Source organism: Botrytis deweyae (assembly GCF_014898535.1).
Source record: "Botrytis deweyae strain B1 chromosome Unknown BDEW_019, whole genome shotgun sequence".
Taxonomy (NCBI): domain Eukaryota; kingdom Fungi; phylum Ascomycota; class Leotiomycetes; order Helotiales; family Sclerotiniaceae; genus Botrytis; species Botrytis deweyae.
Genome location: NW_024066226.1, coordinates 104326 through 127653, shown reverse-complemented (window position 1 = coordinate 127653; position 23328 = coordinate 104326). Strand labels below are relative to the sequence as shown.

General features: G+C 41.9%; 8 protein-coding genes across 8 annotated transcripts; 6 read left to right on the top strand and 2 right to left on the bottom strand.

The window, feature by feature from the left end:
- Nucleotides 1-867: 867 nt before the first annotated feature.
- Nucleotides 868-2106, top strand: EAE98_007767 (uncharacterized protein; the record flags this gene model as incomplete). Its single annotated transcript, XM_038955390.1, has 2 exons — nucleotides 868-939; nucleotides 997-2106. 2 exons carry the CDS (start codon nucleotides 868-870, stop codon nucleotides 2104-2106), a joined length of 1182 nt encoding a protein of 393 aa, XP_038808119.1.
- A 375-nt stretch (nucleotides 2107-2481) lies between these two features.
- EAE98_007766 (uncharacterized protein) lies at nucleotides 2482-4091 on the bottom strand. Its single transcript, XM_038955389.1, has 2 exons — nucleotides 3517-4091; nucleotides 2482-3463 (listed from the first exon to the last, which is right to left on the bottom strand). The coding sequence occupies exons 1-2, from the start codon at nucleotides 3899-3901 to the stop codon at nucleotides 2754-2756; spliced, it is 1095 nt and encodes a 364-aa protein (XP_038808118.1). The 5' UTR covers nucleotides 3902-4091; the 3' UTR covers nucleotides 2482-2753.
- A 624-nt stretch (nucleotides 4092-4715) lies between these two features.
- On the top strand, nucleotides 4716-6116 carry EAE98_007765 (uncharacterized protein; the record flags this gene model as incomplete). The annotated part of the gene is made up of 3 exons (XM_038955388.1): nucleotides 4716-4927; nucleotides 4977-5187; nucleotides 5235-6116. 3 exons carry the CDS (start codon nucleotides 4716-4718, stop codon nucleotides 6114-6116), a joined length of 1305 nt encoding a protein of 434 aa, XP_038808117.1.
- Nucleotides 6117-7674: 1558 nt separating this feature from the next.
- On the top strand, nucleotides 7675-8817 carry EAE98_007764 (uncharacterized protein; the record flags this gene model as incomplete). Its single annotated transcript, XM_038955387.1, has 4 exons — nucleotides 7675-7744; nucleotides 7813-7828; nucleotides 8011-8234; nucleotides 8285-8817. The coding sequence occupies 4 exons, from the start codon at nucleotides 7675-7677 to the stop codon at nucleotides 8815-8817; spliced, it is 843 nt and encodes a 280-aa protein (XP_038808116.1).
- A 2324-nt stretch (nucleotides 8818-11141) lies between these two features.
- Nucleotides 11142-13487, top strand: EAE98_007763 (uncharacterized protein; the record flags this gene model as incomplete). The annotated part of the gene is made up of 2 exons (XM_038955386.1): nucleotides 11142-11990; nucleotides 12069-13487. The coding sequence occupies 2 exons, from the start codon at nucleotides 11142-11144 to the stop codon at nucleotides 13485-13487; spliced, it is 2268 nt and encodes a 755-aa protein (XP_038808115.1).
- Nucleotides 13488-15556: 2069 nt separating this feature from the next.
- EAE98_007762 (uncharacterized protein) lies at nucleotides 15557-16637 on the top strand (the record flags this gene model as incomplete). Its single annotated transcript, XM_038955385.1, has 2 exons — nucleotides 15557-16515; nucleotides 16574-16637. 2 exons carry the CDS (start codon nucleotides 15557-15559, stop codon nucleotides 16635-16637), a joined length of 1023 nt encoding a protein of 340 aa, XP_038808114.1.
- A 673-nt stretch (nucleotides 16638-17310) lies between these two features.
- Nucleotides 17311-17879, bottom strand: EAE98_007761 (uncharacterized protein; the record flags this gene model as incomplete). Its single annotated transcript, XM_038955384.1, has 2 exons — nucleotides 17311-17405; nucleotides 17459-17879. The coding sequence occupies 2 exons, from the start codon at nucleotides 17877-17879 to the stop codon at nucleotides 17311-17313; spliced, it is 516 nt and encodes a 171-aa protein (XP_038808113.1).
- A 3367-nt stretch (nucleotides 17880-21246) lies between these two features.
- On the top strand, nucleotides 21247-23229 carry EAE98_007760 (uncharacterized protein). The gene is made up of 5 exons (XM_038955383.1): nucleotides 21247-21843; nucleotides 21931-21988; nucleotides 22136-22400; nucleotides 22608-22734; nucleotides 22818-23229. The coding sequence occupies exons 3-5, from the start codon at nucleotides 22206-22208 to the stop codon at nucleotides 23120-23122; spliced, it is 627 nt and encodes a 208-aa protein (XP_038808112.1). The 5' UTR covers nucleotides 21247-21843; nucleotides 21931-21988; nucleotides 22136-22205; the 3' UTR covers nucleotides 23123-23229.
- The last annotated feature ends 99 nt before the right edge of the window (nucleotides 23230-23328 follow it).

Genomic DNA, 23328 nt, shown 5'->3' with positions numbered 1-23328 from the left:
GTGATGTATGGAGATATGGGTGTCCTGAGTAATAAGCTACAGAGGACAATTTATGTTATATTATGTCAGATTATATATATTATATATATGCACCGTACTAGGTAGACAGGTAAAATGAATGTGTTTCCGAGATTTGAATCAGAGCATGGCGGTGGATGCACATTGGGATTGACAAGATATGTAAGGACACCTCTCTTTCTCATGATTGCAGATTTCTCATGCACTTAATTACGACCTACATACATATCACTTGATACGTGCATTTGAATCATGTGGATGGAGACCGCTGCGTAGGGTACGAATTGAGACAATTCAAAGATTGAGTTGAGTTGTAGTCGGTGTGAGTTCTTATTTTGGGCGGAGGATCATATGAATGGACAGCGGGAATTCCCAAGCTGCATGTCTACTCGGGGTTTTGACAAGTTGATGTGTCTGAGATTGAATACATTTGTCATAGATACGAGTAGATTTGGTCAAATGAGACCGTACTAGGTAGGAATGAATCTATTCATATCATTCTCATAATTATTGGTCTATAGCAGCTTCATTCATAATTCCTTATCGTGAATTGTAGCCTTGCATCGACATATCTAAGCCTTGCGATAAGGTACGGCAAACGAGGAAAAGCACAAACGCAACTTCAAAGCCTCGTCGGAGAAGTTGCAAAGAAAATTCCGACGCCAAAGAAATTTATCAAAATCAAATCGCAAAAATTCTTATCGTAAGAAGCTTGCGAGATTTGTACAATAACTTTTTTTTTCTATCAACTCCAAGAAAGATTTGACATTTGCATTTTCTGTCATTTCTTGTAATCAGGAAATTGCCAATTGAAAAAGAATCCATTATTCAATTCCAAAGTTCTTAATAATGGCACCTAAATCTACTACCTTGACCACAAAGGTCGAGAGTGGTTCTCCATATCAACTTAATCATGATCAGGTACATTTTCAATTTTCACTTCCATTCCAATTGACATATACTCACAAATCACAACAGGTATTGAAAGCATCCACTGCACTCCTCAAACATATCTCTACCAGCGAGGCCGAAAAAGCCAAAAAGGGAGGGGCTCAGAATCTCCTCGCCGAAAACGACGACGACGACGCAGAATCCACACCCATCTGGCTCACTCTCACTACCAAGAAACACATCAGCGACAAAACCAAGCTCAAGCCCGCCAAAGTAACCGTCCCCCACTCCCTCAACACCTCCACCACCACGACCATCTGTCTCATCGTCGCCGATCCTCAACGCACCTACAAAGATATCGTTGCATCTGCCGCCTTCCCCGCCGAACTCTCCAAGCGCATCACCAAAGTCGTTGGCGTCGACAAACTCAAGAAGAAATACAAGCAATACGAAGCCCAGCGCAAACTCTTCGCCGAGCACGACATCTTCCTCGCCGACGATCGAGTCATCACGCTCTTGCCCAAATTGCTCGGAAAATCCTTCTACAAATCTACCACCAAACGTCCCATCCCCGTAGCCATCCAAGCCGAACGTCCCAAAACCGACGGCAAGAGAATCGCACGCGCCAAGGGTGAAGATGCACCTAAATCCGCTGAACCTAAGAAAATCGCTGCGGAGATCGAAAAGGCTATTTCGAGCGCATTGGTTACGTTGAGCAGCTCGACGAACTCGGCTATCCGCATCGGGTATGCGAGCTGGGATGCGGCGAAGCTGGCGGAGAACTTGGAGGTCGTGGTCGATACTGTGATTGAGAAGTATGTTCCTAAGAAATGGAGAGGCGTGCGTGCAATCCACGTCAAGGGTCCAGAGACCATGGCGCTCCCCATCTGGTTGGCGGATGAGTTGTGGGTAGAGGAGGAAGATGTTTTGGATGAGAGCGTGGTGAAGGAGATTGAAGAGAGAGTTTCGGAGAAGAAGAACAAGAAGAGGAAGAATAGGGGTATGGACGCAAGCGAGCTTGAAGGAGGAGAGGAGAAGAAACAAAAATTGTTGGAGAGCAATGATGATAAGTTAGACCAGGAGATCGCGCTACGAAAGGAAATGTTGAAGAAGCAGAAGGAGGATGCGGCGAAGGAATTGGATGCCGTTCCCGTCGTGGTGAAGAAGACTAAGAAGACTAAAAAGGTTGCTGCTTAGCTTACCCAGTTTCACTTAACTTAACTTCAGTCCTGTTCCGTTCCGTTCCGTTCTGTTCTGATCAATTCAAAAATTCAACTTTCTCGCTTCTCGTTTTCCGGCTCGAGAACGGAGGAAAAGAAAATGGGTTTATATTATAAGAAGGCGTTGGCGGCGCAAATGTATCTATGTATTTATGTATGTTTGTTAGTAGATTAGACTTATCGTAATGAAAGGAAATCTTGTAATGGATTGCATAGCATAGCATAGCATAGCATAGGTACTGGGTATTTAATTGTATCATCTAAATTCTGAATGATGATTAAGGTCAGGGGAGAAAAGAAAATGTAAGATCTTAGAATTTCACATATTGCAAATTTCCACACATACATAGAATGAGGCTTAAAAGTATATTTATTCATTCCGTGACTCCCATACAGAATGTATGTAATCTTACCAAATTATCATCCTTCGGAGTACCTAGTAGTACTCAAACTACAAATCTCAATTTCGACCGTGAGAACAAACGCCCGCATCCCATAGCCTACGCCCGGTATCTAAAACTACAAATGCTATCCTTCCACTCCATAAACAATCGACCAATTTGCAAATTCTCCCAAAATAACAAATCAATCTCATCTAGCCTAAAGGGTCGTAACCGAGCCCCTTTACAATTCCTCTTCATGTCCGGTCATCTCGGTTTGTTTCTCCCCAAATTTCCTTCCTGCAGGACCAAAGTATGCTTTAAAGGCCTTTTCTAACATCTCCTCTCCCAATGTCATATGACCTCCTGGAATGGTTTCGAAAACCAATTTTCCGGCTTCATCCAATGTCTTTAAACCTACCCAATCTTCTTTATAAATGGCTCTTTCTTTCAGTGGTGTAACTTCCGTGCCGTTGACTTCAGCCCACCATCCACTCTCCTTAGGAATGACGGTTGTATCGTCTTCAAAGACGTACATGACGAATCGTTCCAATTTTTCCATGTTTGATTTATAGGTTTCATTCTTGAGAACACGCTCATTATTGATATCGGCGAGGAAATTAGAAAATTCAAGGTAGGAGTCGAGATTTTCGGGATCTCTGAAGTATTGAGCGGGCACGAGACGAGATTGGACAAATGTTGACCAGGTGTTCGAACGTAGGAGGGTTTGAGCACCCCGGCAGAGGAAATCGGTAGGACCACAGGCTTGGAAGGAAGAAATGCCGTTATGTTGGGAACCGAAGGTTAGGAGAGAGCGAATGGGTGGAGAATTGCAGCGGGATATGTAGCCGCGCAGGAATTGGCCTCCTTGGGAGAATCCGATTGCGTCGACGGCGGGCGCGGTAGAGAGGATAGGGTGGGAGGCGAGGTCTTCGCAGACTTTTTCGATTTGAACTTGGGAAGAGAGTTAGTATTGTATTTTTAGGAGTACTAGAAGGTGTATTTACGAGTGAGATTTCCAAAGAAAGTAGCCGTCCTGTCTGCAGATGCATCATCATCTACATGAATATTATAGACAAAAGTTCCAGGATGAATAGCTTCAGCTAATTCTCCAACTTGCGCAAGACCATCCGCTTTGTAGTTGTCACCGAGTCCATGCCAGATGATCAAGGGTAGTGGAGTGTCATCGTCATCGCTGGATGATTTTGTGCTTTGGCGAGTCTTTCCGGATAAGGTGAGGTTGAAAATACTCGGAAGGGGACTATTTTTATCGTAGACAGAGGCATGTTCATCATGCGCGACGGGAAATTCAAGGATACTTTCAGGCATAACGATAGCGTTGATGAGTGATGCGCTGCTGAGCAACGAGATGATTGTGGTAATGGGCGCCATGTTGGAGAGCTTTGGTGGCGGGTGTAAAGGTTGGAGCTCTGAAGATAACGGTTTTGATACTAACTGGTGTAACAATTTACCAGAAGCTGTAAACCGTTTGAGTATTGTGGGCTAAAGTGATGGAATGATATATATCACAGATAGAATCTGCTTGTTCAGCTGAGGAAGATGACCTTATTGATGTTCCAGCTGAAGTTGGGGCTTAGTACTTGAGACCTTGATGGGCCATCCCCACAAAGCCGCTTTATAGTACAGTAGAGACCTTGAGATACATTTTTACCGATGTTCTACCGTACAGAGGAACATAGTAAATCCGTCTGATATTTATCACTTATTATATCAGTACGCAAGCTAATTGAATTATTTTGCATCAAAGTCTCGCACCGTATCTTTCTTCCGATCAAACTAAAGAACGAGCTGGGAATCTTGGATCACTGAGGGAGCCTCATTTCAGCGGCGATCAACGAAAACTGCACCGCAAGAAAATTTACCATCAAAATCGATTTGCGACAGAGAGCTGAATATAGAAGTTCGACTACGAAGACATTGATTGGAGCGCGTTACTAGTTGCAGTGCGAGAGGTTCAGATTATCGCGAGTTTGAGTTCGCCCGAGTTTTACATAGTCAAACTTGGAGAGCTGGAAAGCTATAACTGCAACCGTTTGTCATTTCTTGCACAAACTTTGAGGCAAGCCTTTACCAGAGACTGACGGGAAACCGAACGTAGATGCGAGGGGCCCCTTGGTCGACTTATTCGCGGAAATCCTCAACTATCGTTCCACATATTACTTCATCAATTTCCAATTCTTTTGCAATGGCACCCGCACCAATGGCGCCTGGTCCAGAACCTACCCAAGTTATCCCTACGGGTCCTCACCCATCGTTCATTCAAGTCGCCAAACCATATATGTTCCAGCAACATGTCAATACCAAACTCATGATCATTGGGGCAAATCCTACGCGTGAAGATCAGTTTAGGTTACAGGGGGTGACTTGGATTAATGACGTTAGAGTTGCTTTACAGTTGTCAGTATTACCCTCACTTGCGCAGACACAAATTATTAACTTCTACAAGACCAGTGCGAACTTTTTGTACTGCTGCTACTTACTTTCATCGATTTCGGCTTGTTCACAAAGATACTGAATATCAATACCAAGATGCAGCAGCTGCTGCACTTTTAACGGCTTGCAAGATTGAAGATACCCTTAAGAAGTCCAAGGATATTATTTGCGCCGCACACAACTTAAAACATTCAGCTGCAGAACACTTAAGCTCCGACGATACTGTATGTTTCACCACGTCCTGATTATGGATAGCTGCTAATTAAAGCAGATCTTTGAGGCTCCTTCTAAGGTTGTCATTGGCCTTGAACGTCTTATGCTCGAAGCATCTAGCTTCGACTTTCGTGTTCGTTACCCGCAAAAACACCTTATTAAACTTGTGAAGAATGGTGGAATTCAACGTGACGTTGCAGAAGTTGCCTATCAAGTCATGCTAGATCTCTACCGAACATTTGCCCCCCTCAAGCAGACCTGTTCCACCATGTCCTTTGCTTGTGTTGAACTAGCGACATTGATTTGTGAGAAGCAAAAGGGTTGGAGAGGTCCAAGCTATAAAAAGTGGTGGACTAGTCGATCAGAAATTGTGGAAACGATGTTAGATTTATTAGATCTTTACACACATTATCAGAAGCAGTCGATCGTTGGTCCTTTACACAATATCGAGAAGTTTATTGGTATCCGGATTAAGATCAATCAAGAGCTGGAAGAGAAGAGATTACCAAGACACACCGAACACCACGAAGCACCACGAAACAATGGCGTGCGACATGCACCGAACACTCCTGTTACACCAGCCAGCCCAGCAGACTTACGATTTAATGGACATGTTGCATCACCAGCAAACCTGAGCCCCAAATCGGTAAGTTCAGGTTCGAAACCACCGTCGGGTATTCGTGGTCAGAATGGTACGGTACGTTATATGTTGGATGTGGTTAAAGCCAAGAACGAGAGGGACACGGTCGATACATACTTTCGGGATGAATATGAGGGATATGAAGTGGAAGTGGAAGAGACGGTGCCGGTGGAGCCAATACCCACCCATCATACTCCGAGAGAACCACATCATGGACGACATCATGGGGGGCATGGACACGGACATGGCCATGGACATGGACGAGATTATCGACACTTTAACAAACGGATGCGAAGATGATGAAAATGACAAAATGAGATCATTATCAAGAAAATATTGTATGGCGTTCGGTTAAAGGGGGATATCTTCAAAAGAGCAATGCATAATAGGAGTCTTAGGGATGCTTCATGGGAGGTTTTGGGAGTTTTCGGGAGCGAAAGGGAAGATACCAACTTATTATAAATAGTAGGTAGATGTACATCTAAATGGACGATGGGGATTCAACGAATATAGAATTCTATTATATAACTTCAATAAATTCCTGAGGATGGATTTGATTTTTTCATGTACAACGATTATAGATAGGTATACGTACCTAGTAGGTAATGATTGTTATTGTAATTGTTATTATTATCATGGAAATTGAATTCGATAAGATGATTGGATTAAATAGTAACTTTACGTTGATTCGTTATGAGCATTTATAGTAGGTGGCACGCGAGCCGTGTTCTAACTTCTAAGTGAAGTTGAAGGCAAGGGAAGGGAAGGAAAAGAAAGGGAAAAGTTGCGGGCAAGGCAAGGTAGGTAGGTACCTATGTCATGTACTCGAGTAGGTAGGTATTAATAGCATGTGAAGATCAATCGGGGCCCAAGGCAAGGGTTGGAAAGGGTGGATGGATTATGACGATTTCTTGCGCAACGCAACCCAAGTTTCAAATGGGTGACCATTGACGAAGCCACATTGTGAAGATTTCTTGGGTATGGAGTCTAGATGGTGAGTATGGATGTGTAGGTGTGTAGGTATGTAGGTATGATATTGATCTATGGTATGTTTGATGGAAAGTTGGAATCAAGGAAAGGGACTGGAAATATGAAAACTACCTCCCTAGTACCTATGAGAGATAGGAATTGAGTAGTTGTTTGTTTTTGAGTGAATGTAAATATAGATAAGTATATAAATGCTATTGTAAATGCTATTTATTGTAAATGTAAATGTAAATGTAATAAATGTAAATATATATTATTCCTAAATTCTCTCTTCACATTTGACTTTTTACTACTAGATAGGTACTCGTATATCTCTCAGATATACTCACGGTTTAATTGGATTCCTTATCCCTTCACAAAGAAGAAACATTCAATTCATCTCGACTTGACTGAATGTAGAAAGAAGTAAAGAAGTAAAGAATCCGAGCTCATCTATCAAACTCATTCAAACCAATCAAGGCAAACTATGCACAATCGCTTGAGCAGTGAGTGATTATCGAGCAAGCAAGTACTTGCTTGGTACGAGTAGATAAGTAAATGAATGAATGGATGAATGAATGAACAAATAAAAGTGACGCAGTACAGGGATTTTCAACTAGTTCAGCCATGTTCCAGTAGCTTCTTCCCATCAACCAAGAAAAAGAAACCTGTTGACACAATTACAACTACAACAACTAACCAAAACTACATTAAAATCTCCCAATCTTTCCTCACAACCATCAACACCTTTACATCACAATTATAATCACAACCACAATTACACGCATCAATCCATACATCACAGAACAACTTCAATCAACGTAATAAAGGTGTCGTACGCTTGATACTTGATTCCTTCAACAAGGAGAAAACTTACATCAACATCTTCAAAATGGCTCCCCCACCTTCTGCCTCTCTTCCCCTTCAGCAAAGGCTCATACAACTCGCGCAAACATTACAGTGTAAGTGGCAGCTGGTCTCAATCTCAAAATATGCATAAGGATATATACTGACTATGGCATTGTTACAGTTGCTTGGTTCGTAGGGTATGTCGAATTTCTGATTGTTTCTTCCCCGCGTCAAAGAGAGCTGTCAGCTCTTTGGAGCTTGGATAATATGTGGTCTTTTCTCGCAGACTTCCAAACTGCTCCATAAACAAAGCTCAGGATTCTATCTGCGCAACATGATGACATACGATTCTGTGATAGATACTAACTCTCAATAATAGACATCTCTCCCTCCTTTTCTGCATCATCAGATATGGTCTTTCATACATAACCTTCAACTACTACTCGAGATGGGCTACCTTTTCTTATCGTACCGCCTTTATCTCCGCCGCTGTTACCTACGGGATCGTGGTTTACAAAGCATTCCGTGCTCGCGCCAGAGCTGGAAAAGCAAATCAAGCTGGTTTGATCTCTCTTATCGCTGATGAGAATGTTCAATACTTGGGTACGTGCTTTTTCTCCTCACCTTGATGATTAGAATCTAACAAATGATAGCCATGGCACTCGTATGGCTCTTCTCCAAACAATACCCTCTTGCCATGCTCCCATTCGGTGTTTACTCTGTCTTCCACGTTGCAACTTACACCCGTACCAACCTCATCCCAACTCTCCAACCAGCTCCAGCCGGTACCGACCCCAAGGCTGCTCCAAAGCCAAACGCTATGGCCGATACCATTGGCAAGTTCGTCAAGGAATACTATGACACATCCATGGGACTTGTTGCTCTTCTTGAAATCATTCTCTGGGCTCGTATCTTCCTCTCCGCTATTGCATTCCAATCTGGTTCCTGGATTTTGATTGTTATCTACACTGCATTCCTCCGCTCAAGATTCGCTCAAAGTGCATTTGTTCAAGGTCAATTCAGACAAGTAGAGGCAAGAATCGATAGCCTTGTTGGTGCTCAATCTACTCCTCCAGCAGCAAGACAAGTTTGGGAAGCTGTTAAGGGTGGTACTAGAACTTTCCACGATGCTACCGACGTCGGAAAGTATGTTGCCGGTGCTCAAGCTCAAAAGAAGACTTCATAAACGAAAATTGCCGATCCAAATACAAGATTAGTTTACCTGTCGAGAGATCTCTGGAAGTGTAGGTGAAGCACGAAAGGAATGATCTTTGGACTGGGAAGGATATTACAAATATGAAAACTCAAAAGCGAGTGTTGTCAGCAATTCAATGATGAATCAAATGGATCAGGGGACTGCATACATCCGGGTGGTTTATACATCATGATTAGTTGTCTAGGGTCTTTTATTCCGGATAGTAGGAAAAGCTTGAAAAATTGAGGAGTGAGCAGTGAGGATGGATGATGTATGCGTACTTGGTATCCGGACTGCTTCCCTTCTTTTTGTTTTTACTGCAGCGAGGGAGTTATTTTTGTGCACTTGTTTTATGTGGCGTGTATTCAAAGTCTAATAATAAAGATTTCATGAAATTCATATTGTGTGTCATCTATGCGTGAGTTATGATATGAGGTGAAGATGGTTAGGTCAAGGATTGCAAGGTGTTTGTGTATAGTGAATGAAGTTACTAACCGAGAGATTCGTAGGTAGGTAGGTAGGTAGGTAGGTAGGTATTGATACCAGCTCTTTGAGTAATATCAACAATGACAAATTGAATCAAACAAAGATATGCACACCCGGGAACTGGCCTCTTTGAATGAAAATCTATGGATTTATTGTGTTCCGGATGTAGCACCTTTGAAAGAGGGAGCAGGGTGGATTTTGTGTATTTAAATAGGTGAATAGGTGGATAGGTGGATGGGGGAGAGGGAAAAGGAGAGGGAGAGGGAGAGGGAAAGTCATCTGATATATTGAAGTGAGTAATTGGATGATTGGGTGATTGATGATTGGATGATTAGATAGTTGATATAATATATATGTATATGTATATGTATATGTATATGTATATGTATATGTATATGTATATGTATATGTATATGTATATGTATATGTATATGTATATGTATATGTATATGTATATGTATATGTATATATAGAGAGGATTTTTAATATTTGGTATAAGTATGAGAGTAAAGGGGTATTGGAATGGATAATAAGAAAAGGTAATAAGATGAAGAATGAAAATTGGGATAGAAATTGGTAGGGAGAGAAATTTGTTAGGTGTGGAGGGTGATTGATTGACTAGTTGATTAGTTTGAGAGAAGTGTGAGGGGAGGGGAGGTGGACATATTGTTGGTAGGTAAGTTATATGGATGTTGGTAGGGAATCAGGATGAGGATGAGAATGGAGATGGAGATGGGGTGAGATTATTTGGAGTTTAGATGGATAGTTGGATAGTTGGATAGTTGGATAGATTAAGAGGGGGAAGTGCTGGATTTTATAGGGACTTTGGAGGGTGGAGAGGGGATGGTTGAAATGGTGGTATAGGGGGTAGGTAGGTTTTGGTTATTGAGTTGATCGGGTTGGGTTTGGGTAGGGTGAAAGGAGGAGGGGGGAGGTAGAGTAGGAATTGGATAGAGTAAGAATTGGATTGGATTGGATTGGATTGGATAGAGTAAGAATTGGATTGGAGTGGAGTGAGAGGTGAGAAAAGAAGAATATAAAAGAAAGATCTGAAACTTTACACATATCATTCCGGTCATAGATCGGTTAGGAAATTGATCAGACCTATATCTCTAGGTAGGTATATATATATTTCTTGGGTTTCTGGATTATCGTGTTGGATCTGGATTTGGATTTGGATTTAATAAGATGTAGATGGTATTTAGATGTAGATGGGAATGAATCATCAATCGAGTCTGCTAGAACGATAAAGGGATGAGATAGGTTGAGATTTTGAAAGCAGGATATAGGACGAGGTCGAACAGAACAGGCACAAAAAAGTCACGTTCTGAAAGCTAATGTTTACCATCACCCACACTTTGGGTTCATAAGATCGATGGACCACCTAGGTATAGTTTTCTAGGCTGAGTGACTTCGTCAGTGGTCGAGGCTGCGATTGATAGTAATCAAACGTAACAAACTTGATGGATAGTTCAGATCGTTGTCCTTAAACGTAGAACTGAGCTATTAAGTCATAGAACTTGTTATGCTGGAAAGGCTTCGACTTGATGAGAGTGTAACATTAGTATGCTCTACATGATCTTCCCACTCTAGGTATAGATCTGTGTATGCTGATTAAAATCACTGCAAAATAATGTGACGGTAGTTACACAATCTCGGGTCTCACAGATCAGGAAGCCACTCGACCTCAAGATGTCAAGCTCTCCCCGCAATTTGATTCAGCTGCAATGCTTCATCAACTTTTCTATTATTTGCCGGGCGTTTATGCATTTATATATATACTGAGAAGGATCCAATAGTTAAACTTCTTGTTCTTTCTGTCGAACAGTATGCCGATCGATCAATCGTCCCCGATACCGAGAGCTGTTGCTGAGCTTTCCTCTAGCATAAGCTGTGGTGGTGACGAGCATGACACGAGCCTTGAATCCCTCTGCGAATCATGTCGGAGGGTAGATTGGTCAAATATTACAGACTGGACAAAGCTTTCGTGGCCAAAATCTTCGATGGTTGGCCCGGATGGACGCAACACAAAACCCGTCCGAACCTTTGAGGGGAATTCCCGTAGCCAACTACTCAACTCAGATTGTCGCGTCTGTCACCTGGTTGGGAGTCTTGTCAATCCAAGCTCTGGTAGCCGCGCCCCTAATCAGTCTCTAGAATCAAGTGACCAACCGCTGAATGTATGTTTGGAAGCTTGCGAGGGTTTCACTGAAACATGGGGGGGTTCCTTTGAATCATGGGATTCCAGAGAGCGAGACCCGTGTATCAAACTGGCAGTTCGATCCCCAGCAACTGGTTCGAATAGGATATATAGCCATGAAGACCAATTTCGCTTGATCATAGCACACAAATCCAGGAACAATGAGATCGCTGGTATTCGCATGACAGAGCCCTTAAGAGTCAACTTCGATTTTCTTAGAAATTTGTTGAACGGGTGCCTTGAGAATCATGAAGAGTGCCAGTCTACGAAGGTAGAAGTTGCGAAGCTGCGTGTCGTTGAGGTTAGCACGAAAAGAATTTGCCAGGCTCCACTAAACTGCGAATACATTGCTCTATCTTATGTTTGGGGTGACAATTCTACCTGTGAGAGTAGCCCAGGCGAGTTCCCATCAGTTGTACAAGATGCCTTCGCAGTCACTGAGGCCTTAGGCTACCAGTATCTATGGGTTGATCGATATGTGAGTCACTACAGCTATGGCAAGATATAATTCATGCATGACGGTGAACAATAGAACTGATAGAAGCTTTGACCATAGTGCATCGACCAAAACCCGAACTCCCCTCATATGCAGTCTATGATCAACCAGATGGATCTTGTCTATAGTAACGCCCGCGCCACTATAGTCGCGGCTTCCGGTAGCAGTGCTAGTGATGGGTTGCCGGGAATCAGTGTACCACGCTATCAAGCCTACACAGTCGTTGGCAAGACCCATCTGGTTGAAGTCCCCAACGCTGTAGCGGACATCATGCTCAGCAACTGGGTCAGGCGGGGGTGGACTTACCAAGAATGGTACTTCTCTAAAAGAAGGCTAATATTCACCGATAGCGAAGTACTGTTTCTCTGTAACAAGAGAAAGGAAAGAGAGACGACATTGACTCGCCTTGTCCATGATATTGATAACCTGGAGCGTGTATTCAGTTCTATGAAGCCTCCATGTCAACTTGAGGCTCAGCTGCTTGACTTTCGCGGTCTTGAGTCACATATAGAGGGATACTGCAAGCGAGATCTATCCCACGATTGTGACAGCCTGAATGCATTTGCTGGAGTCCTGAGACATTACGAGTCAGTTGTAATGCGCGGCAATAGACCAATGTTCCACCTTTGGGGAGTTCCGTTGAAGCTGCTTAGGCATACTGAAGCTGAAGAGGAAGAGGTATTGTTTGATCTGCTATGGTATCATGAAGCTATTGCCCATCGAAGGGAACATCTTCCCAGCTGGTCCTGGTCAGGTTGGGGTGGTTCGGTCAGGTTTGGATACTATGGATTTCAAATCCAGACCTTTACAGTAGAAAGGGCAGCTAACAAGCCGCTGGACAACTTGACAGATGAGAATGAACGAGCGACTTCCGCAGAGCGTGGTGTTCGGATACAAATTCCTCTTGATGAAAGGAATATTGATTTGGATAGTTTCTGCCAGGAACTTCAGTTGAATCTACATGGCGAAATTTACCCGAAGGACTTACATATCACCTCATTCATTATGCCGCTACGATTCCGTAAGATTCGTAGTCACCAGTCATATTCACATCTTGAAGAGGAAGTCGTTGGGCCGCTGCCGCCAATTTTTTTTCCAACATTTCTTGTAAGGCCCGGTATATTTCTTGGTGTCCCGGTGCGTTTCGATAGAGAGTATGATTTCGAATTGCACAAATTGGGCCTGGTACTACCAACCGCTGGCCAGTTCTACAAAGACGCGGATACCTATAACATCATGATTCTCCACCCTGTAGCGGATGGGAAATACGAGCGGGCTGGACTCCTTACTCTAGAATATTATGTTGACACGGGAGATATCGAGGCTTGCAGAATGACCACGGAGCCGGGCTATTTATTGAATGAAAATGATCATCCGATTTCAGAACAGAGCCGGAGGTATATGAGCCAAAAGAATGAGGAATCAAATAAGTTTTTATTTCTTCAAGACGCCGAATGGAAGACTATTTGCTTGGTTTAGATTTAGTTTAGATTTAAGTACATTTAATGAGGCGAATAAAGTACGGAGTAATATGGCTCTATACATTCAAAGGCTTACATAGGATATCAGAAACGATATTCGAGTCGAATATAGAGGAGAAATATGATAGGAGATAGTAATTAATACTGCTATTACTATAATATCGATTAAAAGTATTTATTATATAATTTTTCAATTGGAAAGGACAGTATTATTTAGTAGAAAGAATATGTCGAAATCATTTAACAATTAGAGATTTCTTATATTGGTTTTTATTAATAAGTTTTTGTGAGACAAAGTCATAGAAAAAAGTTTTAATTAAAAAAAGATATAGAAATAAGATTTTATTGAATAAAATTATAAAAATAAAATTCGCTGTATAATAATATTCAAATTGTTAATGACAATAAATTATCTTTTTATATATCTTTAGCTCTCACAATCTTTTTAATTTTAGTATTTATATAATAGTTTAGATAATAACTTTATTCATATATATGTATATATAATCTCGATATAGTATTCTTTCATACTACTTAAAAAGTAAAAGTAAAAGATTAACGATTTAAGTGATTTGAGAAGTATATGAACTTAGGTAAATAATGACTACTGTATCAAGCTTTAGGCGAATGCGAAAGAGACTAGCTCTTTTAGTAGTATCTATATAAAGTCTACTCCTTTCTATACATAGCTAGCTCTGTAGACAGGATACAATAGACATCTAGGACCTACGAAATACGCGGGTGCTACGTCTTTCCGTGTCCTTCTCAAACTAACAAGAGGATCTTACCCCTAAGTCTTAAAAGGCATAGGTATAGTTTTAAGCTAGAAGATTTTACGATATGGAATTGTTGTAGAGGAATGTATTCGGATTTTGGGGGGTTTGAGGAGTTTAGAGGTGATATAATGCTATTTTAATTCAACGAGATCGTGAATTCATAGGATGGGTTCTCGCTAAGTGTGATTTTTCTTTGAAAATTTGTGAAGGTTGTGAAGTTGATTGATTTATAAGCTATAGATGTTTAACTTTTGTCTGATGTCTAACATCTAACATGCCTTACAAGTCGACTTCGACTTCTGTGTTGAGGTGTGATGTAATGCTAGTTATATAGATAAATTATAGAATGGATGCACATGAACAGCTTTTATGTTGAATAGTTTCGAAGAAAATAGACTTGATGGCTAAACATAAATAGATATGAATGAATGACTATTGTATCAAAAGACTTCAGAACGTCAAAACTGAACTATTGATACTGCGAGAGTTCATTAATAGATATAGTGTTCTATTTGATTTATTGAAGTAAAAGGATTAGAAATCTCAAAGCAACAGAATAGGAATAGGAAGTGGAATAACCGAGTAGTTTCGAATAGTTCATTCAAGAAATAGTGGGAAATCAGTATATCTGACTATTTCCCTTAAATGAAAATCTAGAAGAGAAGTATAACCAACAAATTGCAGAATTTTAGATGATAAAGTTGAATCCATCAATGGCTAAAGAACAGTGACTACAGCTAGCAGTAACAAGAAAGAATTGTGAATATGTGAAGTCAGATTACTTGTAAAGGAAACTGAAAGTAAGTTGAATAGCATTTGAGAAATAAACTTCATTTCATCACAGTCTCAATAATTACAATATAGATACAATGGACCACACAAAACGAGGAATAACACCATATAACATTAACACCTACTCAAGCAAACAACGAACACAAGCTCAGAAACACAAAAAACAACAATCAAACATCTCTCCATACCCTCGAGGAAGAAAACCAACATGATAAACATCATGAGAAAATATCAGTATCTGTTCAGTTTAGTTCTCCAATCTGAATTCGAGCAGTGAATAGCCCGGTTTTGCAAAGTGAATTTTTGAAAATTCATCTCCATTTACTAATTTTCAAAGCGGGGTAATTGAGCGAGGGGCTTGGGGATTGATCTTCTTCTTCTTCTCTTCTCTTCTCTTCTCTTCTCGTTTCTTTTCTCTTTTCTCTTTTCTTATTCTTCCTTCCAAAACCTCATCCTCGAACTATTTCCAACTTCCAAACCCTCTCCCAACCCACCAAAAATGGTCCTCTCCAAACTAATCGAAGAAAACCCTCCCGAGTTCCTCTCCGACCTCCTCCGCGGCAACATGGTCTCCATCAGCTACTTCCAAAACCACACTCACATCACCACCCACTGGCCCATCACCATCCTAAAAGCCATCTCCACCCGCTTCAAACCCCTCGACAAACACGCCCCCCATCAATCCCTCAGCATCCTCGAATGTCTCGGCGAATCCCAGACGAAATTCGAAGCTAAGATGTTTCGCTCCACCGTAGGCGATCTCATGGATCATTTTGGAAAGTGGCTGTACACTGGAAATATCGATATTGGGGGATGGATGGTGTGGGATTTGTGGATGTTTGGAGAAGCGTTCCGGGCGCCGAGGTATCAGAATGATGTTATGAGAGCGCTGTGTGCGAAGGCGTCGGAGAATAATCCTTCGTTGATTATTATTAAGTATTTTGGGTTCGATGCGGCGACGTTGAATAGATGTTGGGATCAAACGAATTTTGAGGTCGATAGGGCGCGTGGGTGCTCGGTGGAAAGTGGATCGGTGTATTGGGGAAATAAACAGATGTTGAAGTTTATCATGGATGTGATCGTGTTTGTGGGGTTTAAGGATTCGAATTTTAGGAGACTTATCAATAGTGGTGGACATATTGCTGAGCAAATTCACAAATTGTCAGTTGAAGTTGCTCGTGGCAAGACATCGATGGCGGCTCCGTGGAAGTCTAGAAATCTCAAAAAGTACCTCGTAAATGAGGCTATTCTTGTAGAGGATTCTAGCTCGGATGAAGAGATTGGGAATAGTTCGGAAGAGGATACGAAGGATATCGAGGAAGATACAGAGAGTGCTGCAGATGATGACGATGATGATGATGATAAAGATGCGGAAGATAACGAACAGGATGATGATGATGATGACGAAGACGAAGACGAAGAGATGAAGGATGACGTTAAGGAGGAAGGAGAAGAAGAGTGAGTTGGAGCGCACCAAAGGGATCAAAGATTCGACAAGCTAACGAATCAAAAGAAGGCCCTTTACCGCAGAAGAACTCCTTGCAGAAGGTCATCGCCTTGCACAACCAAGACATGTATAAATATCCTAGAAGACCTAAATTCGCAAAAGCCTTTATCACGGCTTCGATACCACCAAACATTGGTGAAATGGTGTGCTGTGCACTCGACTCAAAACAGTCCTGACAATAAGACTCTCGTGTTATATGAGGAATAACGAAAGGAAACATCCGCAAAATATCAGTATCATTACAATTCCGCTACCAACATTCGCTTGAAAGTGTATGTTGTGGATCTGCATCATTACTTAATATTGCGCTTACGATTCGATGCCAGAAAGAAATTGTTCATATCATTCAAAATACAATCTCCATGCAAAGTTGCAACAATACAACCCGATCCAGAGTTCAAAAAAGTAGTAGGGCAGGTCAACATAGTATGCAAGGTGCTGGATACACCTCATATCATTAAAGAACATCTTTACTCAACCATGCACTATCACAATGGTGATACATCATGAAAATAAATGCATAAAAGAAAGAAACCATAAAAAGAAAATAGTGATATTGCTTGGTAGTTGAATGTGTCAATTGCGACGATGCGTAATATACAACTTAAGAAAACAAAACTATCCCCCCTAGCACCATTGATAGAACTTTCTATCGTCATTGATAATGCTCTCATGAAACTATTCTACTCTACAACCGCCCAATCATCACCGCACATCCTGACCTAAACACCAACTAGATCATCCGCCTAATTCTTGGGCTTTGGTGCAGTATAACTTTGCTCCAACGTCTTTCCATCCGCCATGACGATCTTTTCGCCACCGGCCATAACACACACGCAGCCTATTCCAAAATCAGTCTCGTACCTACAATATTTCAGGCAAAATCAAACTTACGACACCATTCATCAGTTCTGTTTTCCCAAGTATGCATTGTACCTCTCTGGACACAGATATCTCCCTCCTTCAAAACGGTTTCTTTTCCCTCATCAACATGTAGGACAAGTTCACCTTTCATGATAATCATATAGTCACAGGTGATGGTTCGATGAGTGGGGGTAACGTAATGGGGAGGAAAATCGGTTGTGCAAACTACCAAACCAGCTGGAGGTGGACGAGGGATTGATTGTTCGACATTGGGGTTGATAGGAGTAATTAGGGAGGCAGGGAGAGAAGGAAGAGTGTGAATGGTCGTGAAACCCGAGGCCGAAGGACCAAAAGGATGAAATAGAGGAAGTTGAGAATCCGAGGAAATGATAGCAGTGCCGGAGGCGGTGTGCGAGGTTACCACGGCGCGGGGTGGGGGAATAGTAGACATTGTTGCTGCTGAAGTAGATTTTGAGGAGATAGTAGTGCTAGAAAGTTTGAGTTTCAACGACAGCTTTATCGTTGCCATTGGTGAAAGATCCAAGGGCGTTCTTGAATGGTTTGGGCATTTAACGTTTTGATAAGCTTGTGTTGTGTAGAAGATTTGTATCTAGAAATACGAAGATGTGAGGTGATTATGAAAAAGCCAAGGAAATGGTATTCTACTTATACAAAATGTGAAGCTATTCACGAAACACACGAAAACCCTTGCTGTGGGTACTTTCCATATACTCTTTTGCTACCTTGTAGCCATTCTCCGCATTTGCATCAATGATTATTAAGGAGAGTCCATCAGCTGAAAGCCGAAAGAGCGAAGGTAGTCCTAAAGAAGATGTGCCGCAGCTGTACCTGAGATACAACAAGGACGATGAGAGTATTTGGCACCCATCTGAAGCATATTCATGAAGTTCTCATACGCATGTAAGATCTTACGATCAAACCAATTACGTCGAGGCGAATTGATGATTAATAGCGTAAGAGCGAAAGGCCGAGCTGCGTGATCCTTCAAGAAGGATTCGAGCTGCACAACTACGCCTCTTTCGCGATGTGAAGTTCTGGAGTCCCATACCGCATTGAAATGCTGTATCAACCCAGACCTGGAGCGTAGGCTATCGAGAAATACGAAAGATGACTGATACTCGACGACCTATATGAATATACAATCGACATTCCAAGTAGATTGTGTTATTCAACAACACAGAACTCTCACCTTTACATCTCTGCTACCCCTATTTCCTTTACCATGATTCATTCATAGATGTCGAGAGATCTCACTATCGCATGTGAATAGCAGGAAAAAGAGCTCAATCTCAATATACGAATTCTCTTCAATCTTTTTTTTCCACGCATGAAATTGTTGCATTAGTACTTTTCAATTCGATTGTATGATTTTACTTTGACTTTGATTGGATATATTGCTGCATTACTTCTCGATGACATCTCATTTCGCGACGCGCAGTACCTTTACTCGAGGAGTTGAGCACCGAAGTCTACAGGCGCCCTTTGATTCCAAAACTGTAACTACGTACGAGAAGGAATGGTATTATATTGATGGGGGTTATGCGTCGTACCTACATGACGATACGTTCCTGAGCGACATGCAGTTTATGCGACAGAATGGCGCAGAAATGTATAAACTCATGATACTAAAACGGGAATAAAAAGATGACAACGAAGTTCTCGTCTCTTCAATCTTGAACTCTATGGTCAAAGTCTCTTTTATTTTTGGTATTGTTTGAGCGGACTTTTGACATCGAAATCGCATTCTCTTTTTTCATTATTTATTCAGCCGGACTCTTGATACATAGTAAAAGTTCGCTGTCATTTCTGATAACTTGTCGATTAATGGTAGTGATTATACGTTATCACCGGTGCAACGACGTAAACCTGGTGATCTAATCCGTGACCATCTGGTCGCGCAGGATCAGTCAATGATAATGATTGTAGATGGAAATGCAAGTGTGAGAAGTACTGCTCCTAGTGGTTCCCAAGTGCTGGTGTTCTCGAGTGTGCAGTTATCTTGGAGTGACGGGTTATGACGACCCCTTTATTAGTGCCTTATTTGGCCGATGAGATTTAATGGAACTTTCTCTGTTATAATCGGATATGATGATGCTTGACATCCAATTTGATTAGTTAAGTTGCTGAAAATATTTCTTAATAGAGAATTGCGTTCCGTGTCCTCTTCTTCATTTGTTCCTCCCCATCTAGTACAAAAGCTCTTCTCCGTCTTCTCTGACTTTCCTCTTCAACCACATCACCAAACCAAATCTCGTTTTGCTAATGTCCTTGAGGTCACTACACACTCATTCAAGAGATTTCGATGCGTCATACGAAGATGGTTCGTTTGATTGGCTATTCCAGAGTAGTTATTCGCTCGTGGGTTTCATTATTGATTTTCCGTGTCATATCCTACGACTATCGATTCAGGGCATTGTCGCCATTCGCTATATTCAAATAATGACGACCAAAACACCGGATTGTCGCACATTTCCAAATCGTCGTTCAAAGACTGTTATCCTGTCCTTGTCAAAATTTGGTTTATTCGACGTCTGAAACTAATTCCACTCGCGAGTAGATCAATGTATAGACATGACTAGAAGACTGGAAGGTTATAACCGGGTATATTCGGAAAGGGGCTTCATGAACGCAAGTATAATGTACCTATATATTCATGAAATAATCCCATTCCTTACATGTCAACACACTACGTGTTACCATTACCCTCCCGGCCTTCTGGAACCGAGTTTTCTCTTCTACTTAGCTATTTCTAAGTTGTGGGAATCTACGAGCAAGCTAATAACTCAAGTGGTAATATCTATCACGATAACGTTACTCGAAGCCGCGTTGTATGTAATGAGCAAGGTATATCGTTGAATTTGTACTGTATAACGGATGTTGGATATATAGCACAGCAAAAATAGCTCCCAAGACAAGTCGGCCCGCTTGGGTTCACGGCTCCTGAAAGGGCTTGTTATTGCCCTTTATTGTATTATTACAACCTGAACACAGGGCTTGCATCTCTAAAAAGTCAAATTTTCACATCACCACCTACAAAGATGGCTGTTTAGACTTTCGAAGTGCCGCAGTGGATCAGTCAATCTATTTCGACACTATCGAATGATGGAAAAAGACTCAGGAGATTATCGAAATACAGCTACTAGCTCTTTTATCTATCAAGCCTTGCTTCTTCGATTGCATATGATATCTTGATTTGTAGACTTAATTAACGATAGACTACACACCAAACAGGCAAAGAATGTTGTAATAGCTTTATCTGATATTAAGCCGAGAACACCCATATATTCTTAACGATTGGGTTAGCTTTCAACTCTTGGGCTTCTTATTGATTTCGGACGGATATCGTGAAAAGTTTCTCGGCATTTGTATTTTGCAAATAGGAGGTGGTAGCATTGCGGGCCTGACGGCTACATATTTTGACTCCAAGTAGTCGATACCTCCCAGTTTGATTGAAAGATCGTGCGTCAGTGGAGAATTGACGTAGAGCAAGGAAGCGATACAAAGGGGTCAATCGTCATATCGTGAAGAATGATATGATTTTGAAGGTTACGATAAGCGAAGAAGGATTGTTGTTCAGTATCCCGAGGTCTCTCTCTAAATGAAGTTCCGAAACGTATTGCTCCCAGCGTTTTGTGCTCTTCCACAAAGTTAAGATTATCGAATCAAAAATTCCCTTGAATTAATATTCCGGATTTTGATGTTCCCCAATGTGGATTTCTGGGTGACTTTATGTAATGTACCAGTAATGTTGTAATATGGACTTAGTAGCTTTATCCCAGTGAGGTCTGAGAAGCTATGATCCAATATGCGTGACAATCCTGCGCCACATCGACTCAAGCTACAGCCACAATGACATCACATGTAGATCCTCAACGCATCCATGGATGCCAGATGAACGCAAGGTCAAATCCGAGTCCAGACTCAATGTATCGATATCGAAACTGTTTGAGATAGAAATGGATCTATTTCTAGCCAAAAGGGGTCAATTGAAATAACACACTAACCACCCAAAGATACCGCCTCTCTTGTATATCCGCCCTCGGTAACGCGGATTAAGCTAGATTTCCCGGACCGCTCCCTAACCTCTTCCCGTTCCTATTCCGCTGTGCACACAAGACTTGAATTCTTCACCCGTCCATCCTTCAATCTAGGTAAACCCCTTGCAACCCATACCCACAAATCCACGTGTACGTCCATCCGATGAACCTCGATCTCCCACGGTCGGGCAGGCATGGCAATCTCAAGAAATCGATTAGTCAAGCAATGCGATTGTGATGACGTATTGAGATTTCCGATCCCATGTCATGTCATGATATGATGTTGATCCCCTCAACCGATCAATGCTTAAAGCGGGGTAGTTCCCATAGCACCCGTTACCCTGTTTATATCAACATGTGCGTTCCATGACATGACGACTTTGTTTATTTAAACTGTTTTGCTACGAATCGACTGTTCAATCTCTTTTACTTACTATTATCTAGATACCTACTTTCTGCCTTTTCTACTACAATTAAACCTTTAGTCAAGAAAACAAGCTCTGTAAGTAATCCCTTCCTCCTCGACTCTTTCTCAATACATCTTACATACCAAAACTCAAAACACAATGCAATCCTCACCCCGTCTCCGTCTCCTCACCAGAGTTTCCCGTCCCCAAAACAACAAACTAATCCTCTCATCTCTTCCCAGACAAGCAAAACCCCAATACCAATCCTCATACCCAATCCCCAAACACAACTTCACCACCATCCACGCAAAAATGTCTTTCAGCAACGCAGATACCGGTTCCAAGGATGCCGATCCATATAAGGCCAAGAACATCGATACTCCTACTTTGAAAGAAAAGGTTGAGGATTTAAATGACTTTATCGATGCGTGCAAATTCGGTATGATGACTACGAGAGATGGAAAGACGGGCGCGTTGGTGAGCAGATGTATGGCTGTTGCTGCAAAGGTATATATTTTCTTCTTTTTGTCGTATTCCACGCTTTTTAAGATGGGCTGGGGTGTCTATGAAGTATATTGGGGGTGTTACAGCATCTGAGATACCGCGAGTTCAGGTTAGATCAGATAAATCTGCCAGCCTGGACTCATGGACATCTACTTCTCTCTTCTCATGATCGCTAAACTTCAAGAATAAAAACTAACCACTCAAACTCAGGAAAATGGAGGAACCACTCTTCTCTTCCACACCAATACCGAATCTGGAAAGACCGATGATTTAGCTACCGATTCCCACATCAACATTTCATTCTTGAATTCCTCTGGCGAATGGGCTTCTGTTTCCGGTATGTTCTCCCCCCTTCTTTCCCCCTTCTCCCCCTTCTCCCCCCAAAACCCCACCCCCAGCTAACACTCCATCCTACTCCAGGTATGTCCACCATCGAAACCGACCGCGAAACCGTCAAGAAATACTACTCCCCCGCCCTCAAAGCCTGGCTCGGCGATCTCGGCGACGGAACCCACGATGGCGGTCCCAACGATCCCCGTATCGGGGTTATCAAGGTCGAGGCCAAGACAGCTACATATGCCGTTGTGCGCAAGAGTATGCTGGCGCGCGGGGCTGAGATGGCACAGGGAGTGATTACGGGTAAGGCGGCGAGTGTGAATAAGTTGAGGGAAATTAGTGAGAGTGAGATTCAGACTTGGAGGACTAGCCAGGGAATGGTGCAGTAGATGTGGTTGGAGATGTGTTATCTGTTCCTATGGTTAGGGCTGGGATGTATTATGAATAATGCTATCAATTAATTAATCAATTGCAATGCGAGGAAGCCTTTTAAATTGTATTGTTTTAAGATTATGTCAATGATACCTTCTGACACGCTTATGATATCCAATGCAGTGTACAAAACATTGCATCCCCAACACTCAGTGCCCAGAAC

What these genes read in the sequence shown, in the direction of transcription:
- EAE98_007760 (XM_038955383.1), top strand. Translation starts at nt 22,206, where the DNA reads ATGTCTTTCAGCAACGCAGATACCGGTTCCAAGGATGCCGATCCATAT. An exon ending in GTATGGCTGTTGCTGCAAAG is followed by an intron (nt 22,401 to 22,607) that starts GTATATATTTTC and finishes ACTCAAACTCAG; the next exon opens with GAAAATGGAGGAACCACTCT. An exon ending in CGAATGGGCTTCTGTTTCCG is followed by an intron (nt 22,735 to 22,817) that starts GTATGTTCTCCC and finishes ATCCTACTCCAG; the next exon opens with GTATGTCCACCATCGAAACC.
- EAE98_007766 (XM_038955389.1), bottom strand. Translation starts at nt 3,901, where the DNA reads ATGGCGCCCATTACCACAATCATCTCGTTGCTCAGCAGCGCATCACTC. An exon ending in TTTCTTTGGAAATCTCACTC is followed by an intron (nt 3,464 to 3,516) that starts GTAAATACACCT and finishes TCTCTTCCCAAG; the next exon opens with TTCAAATCGAAAAAGTCTGC.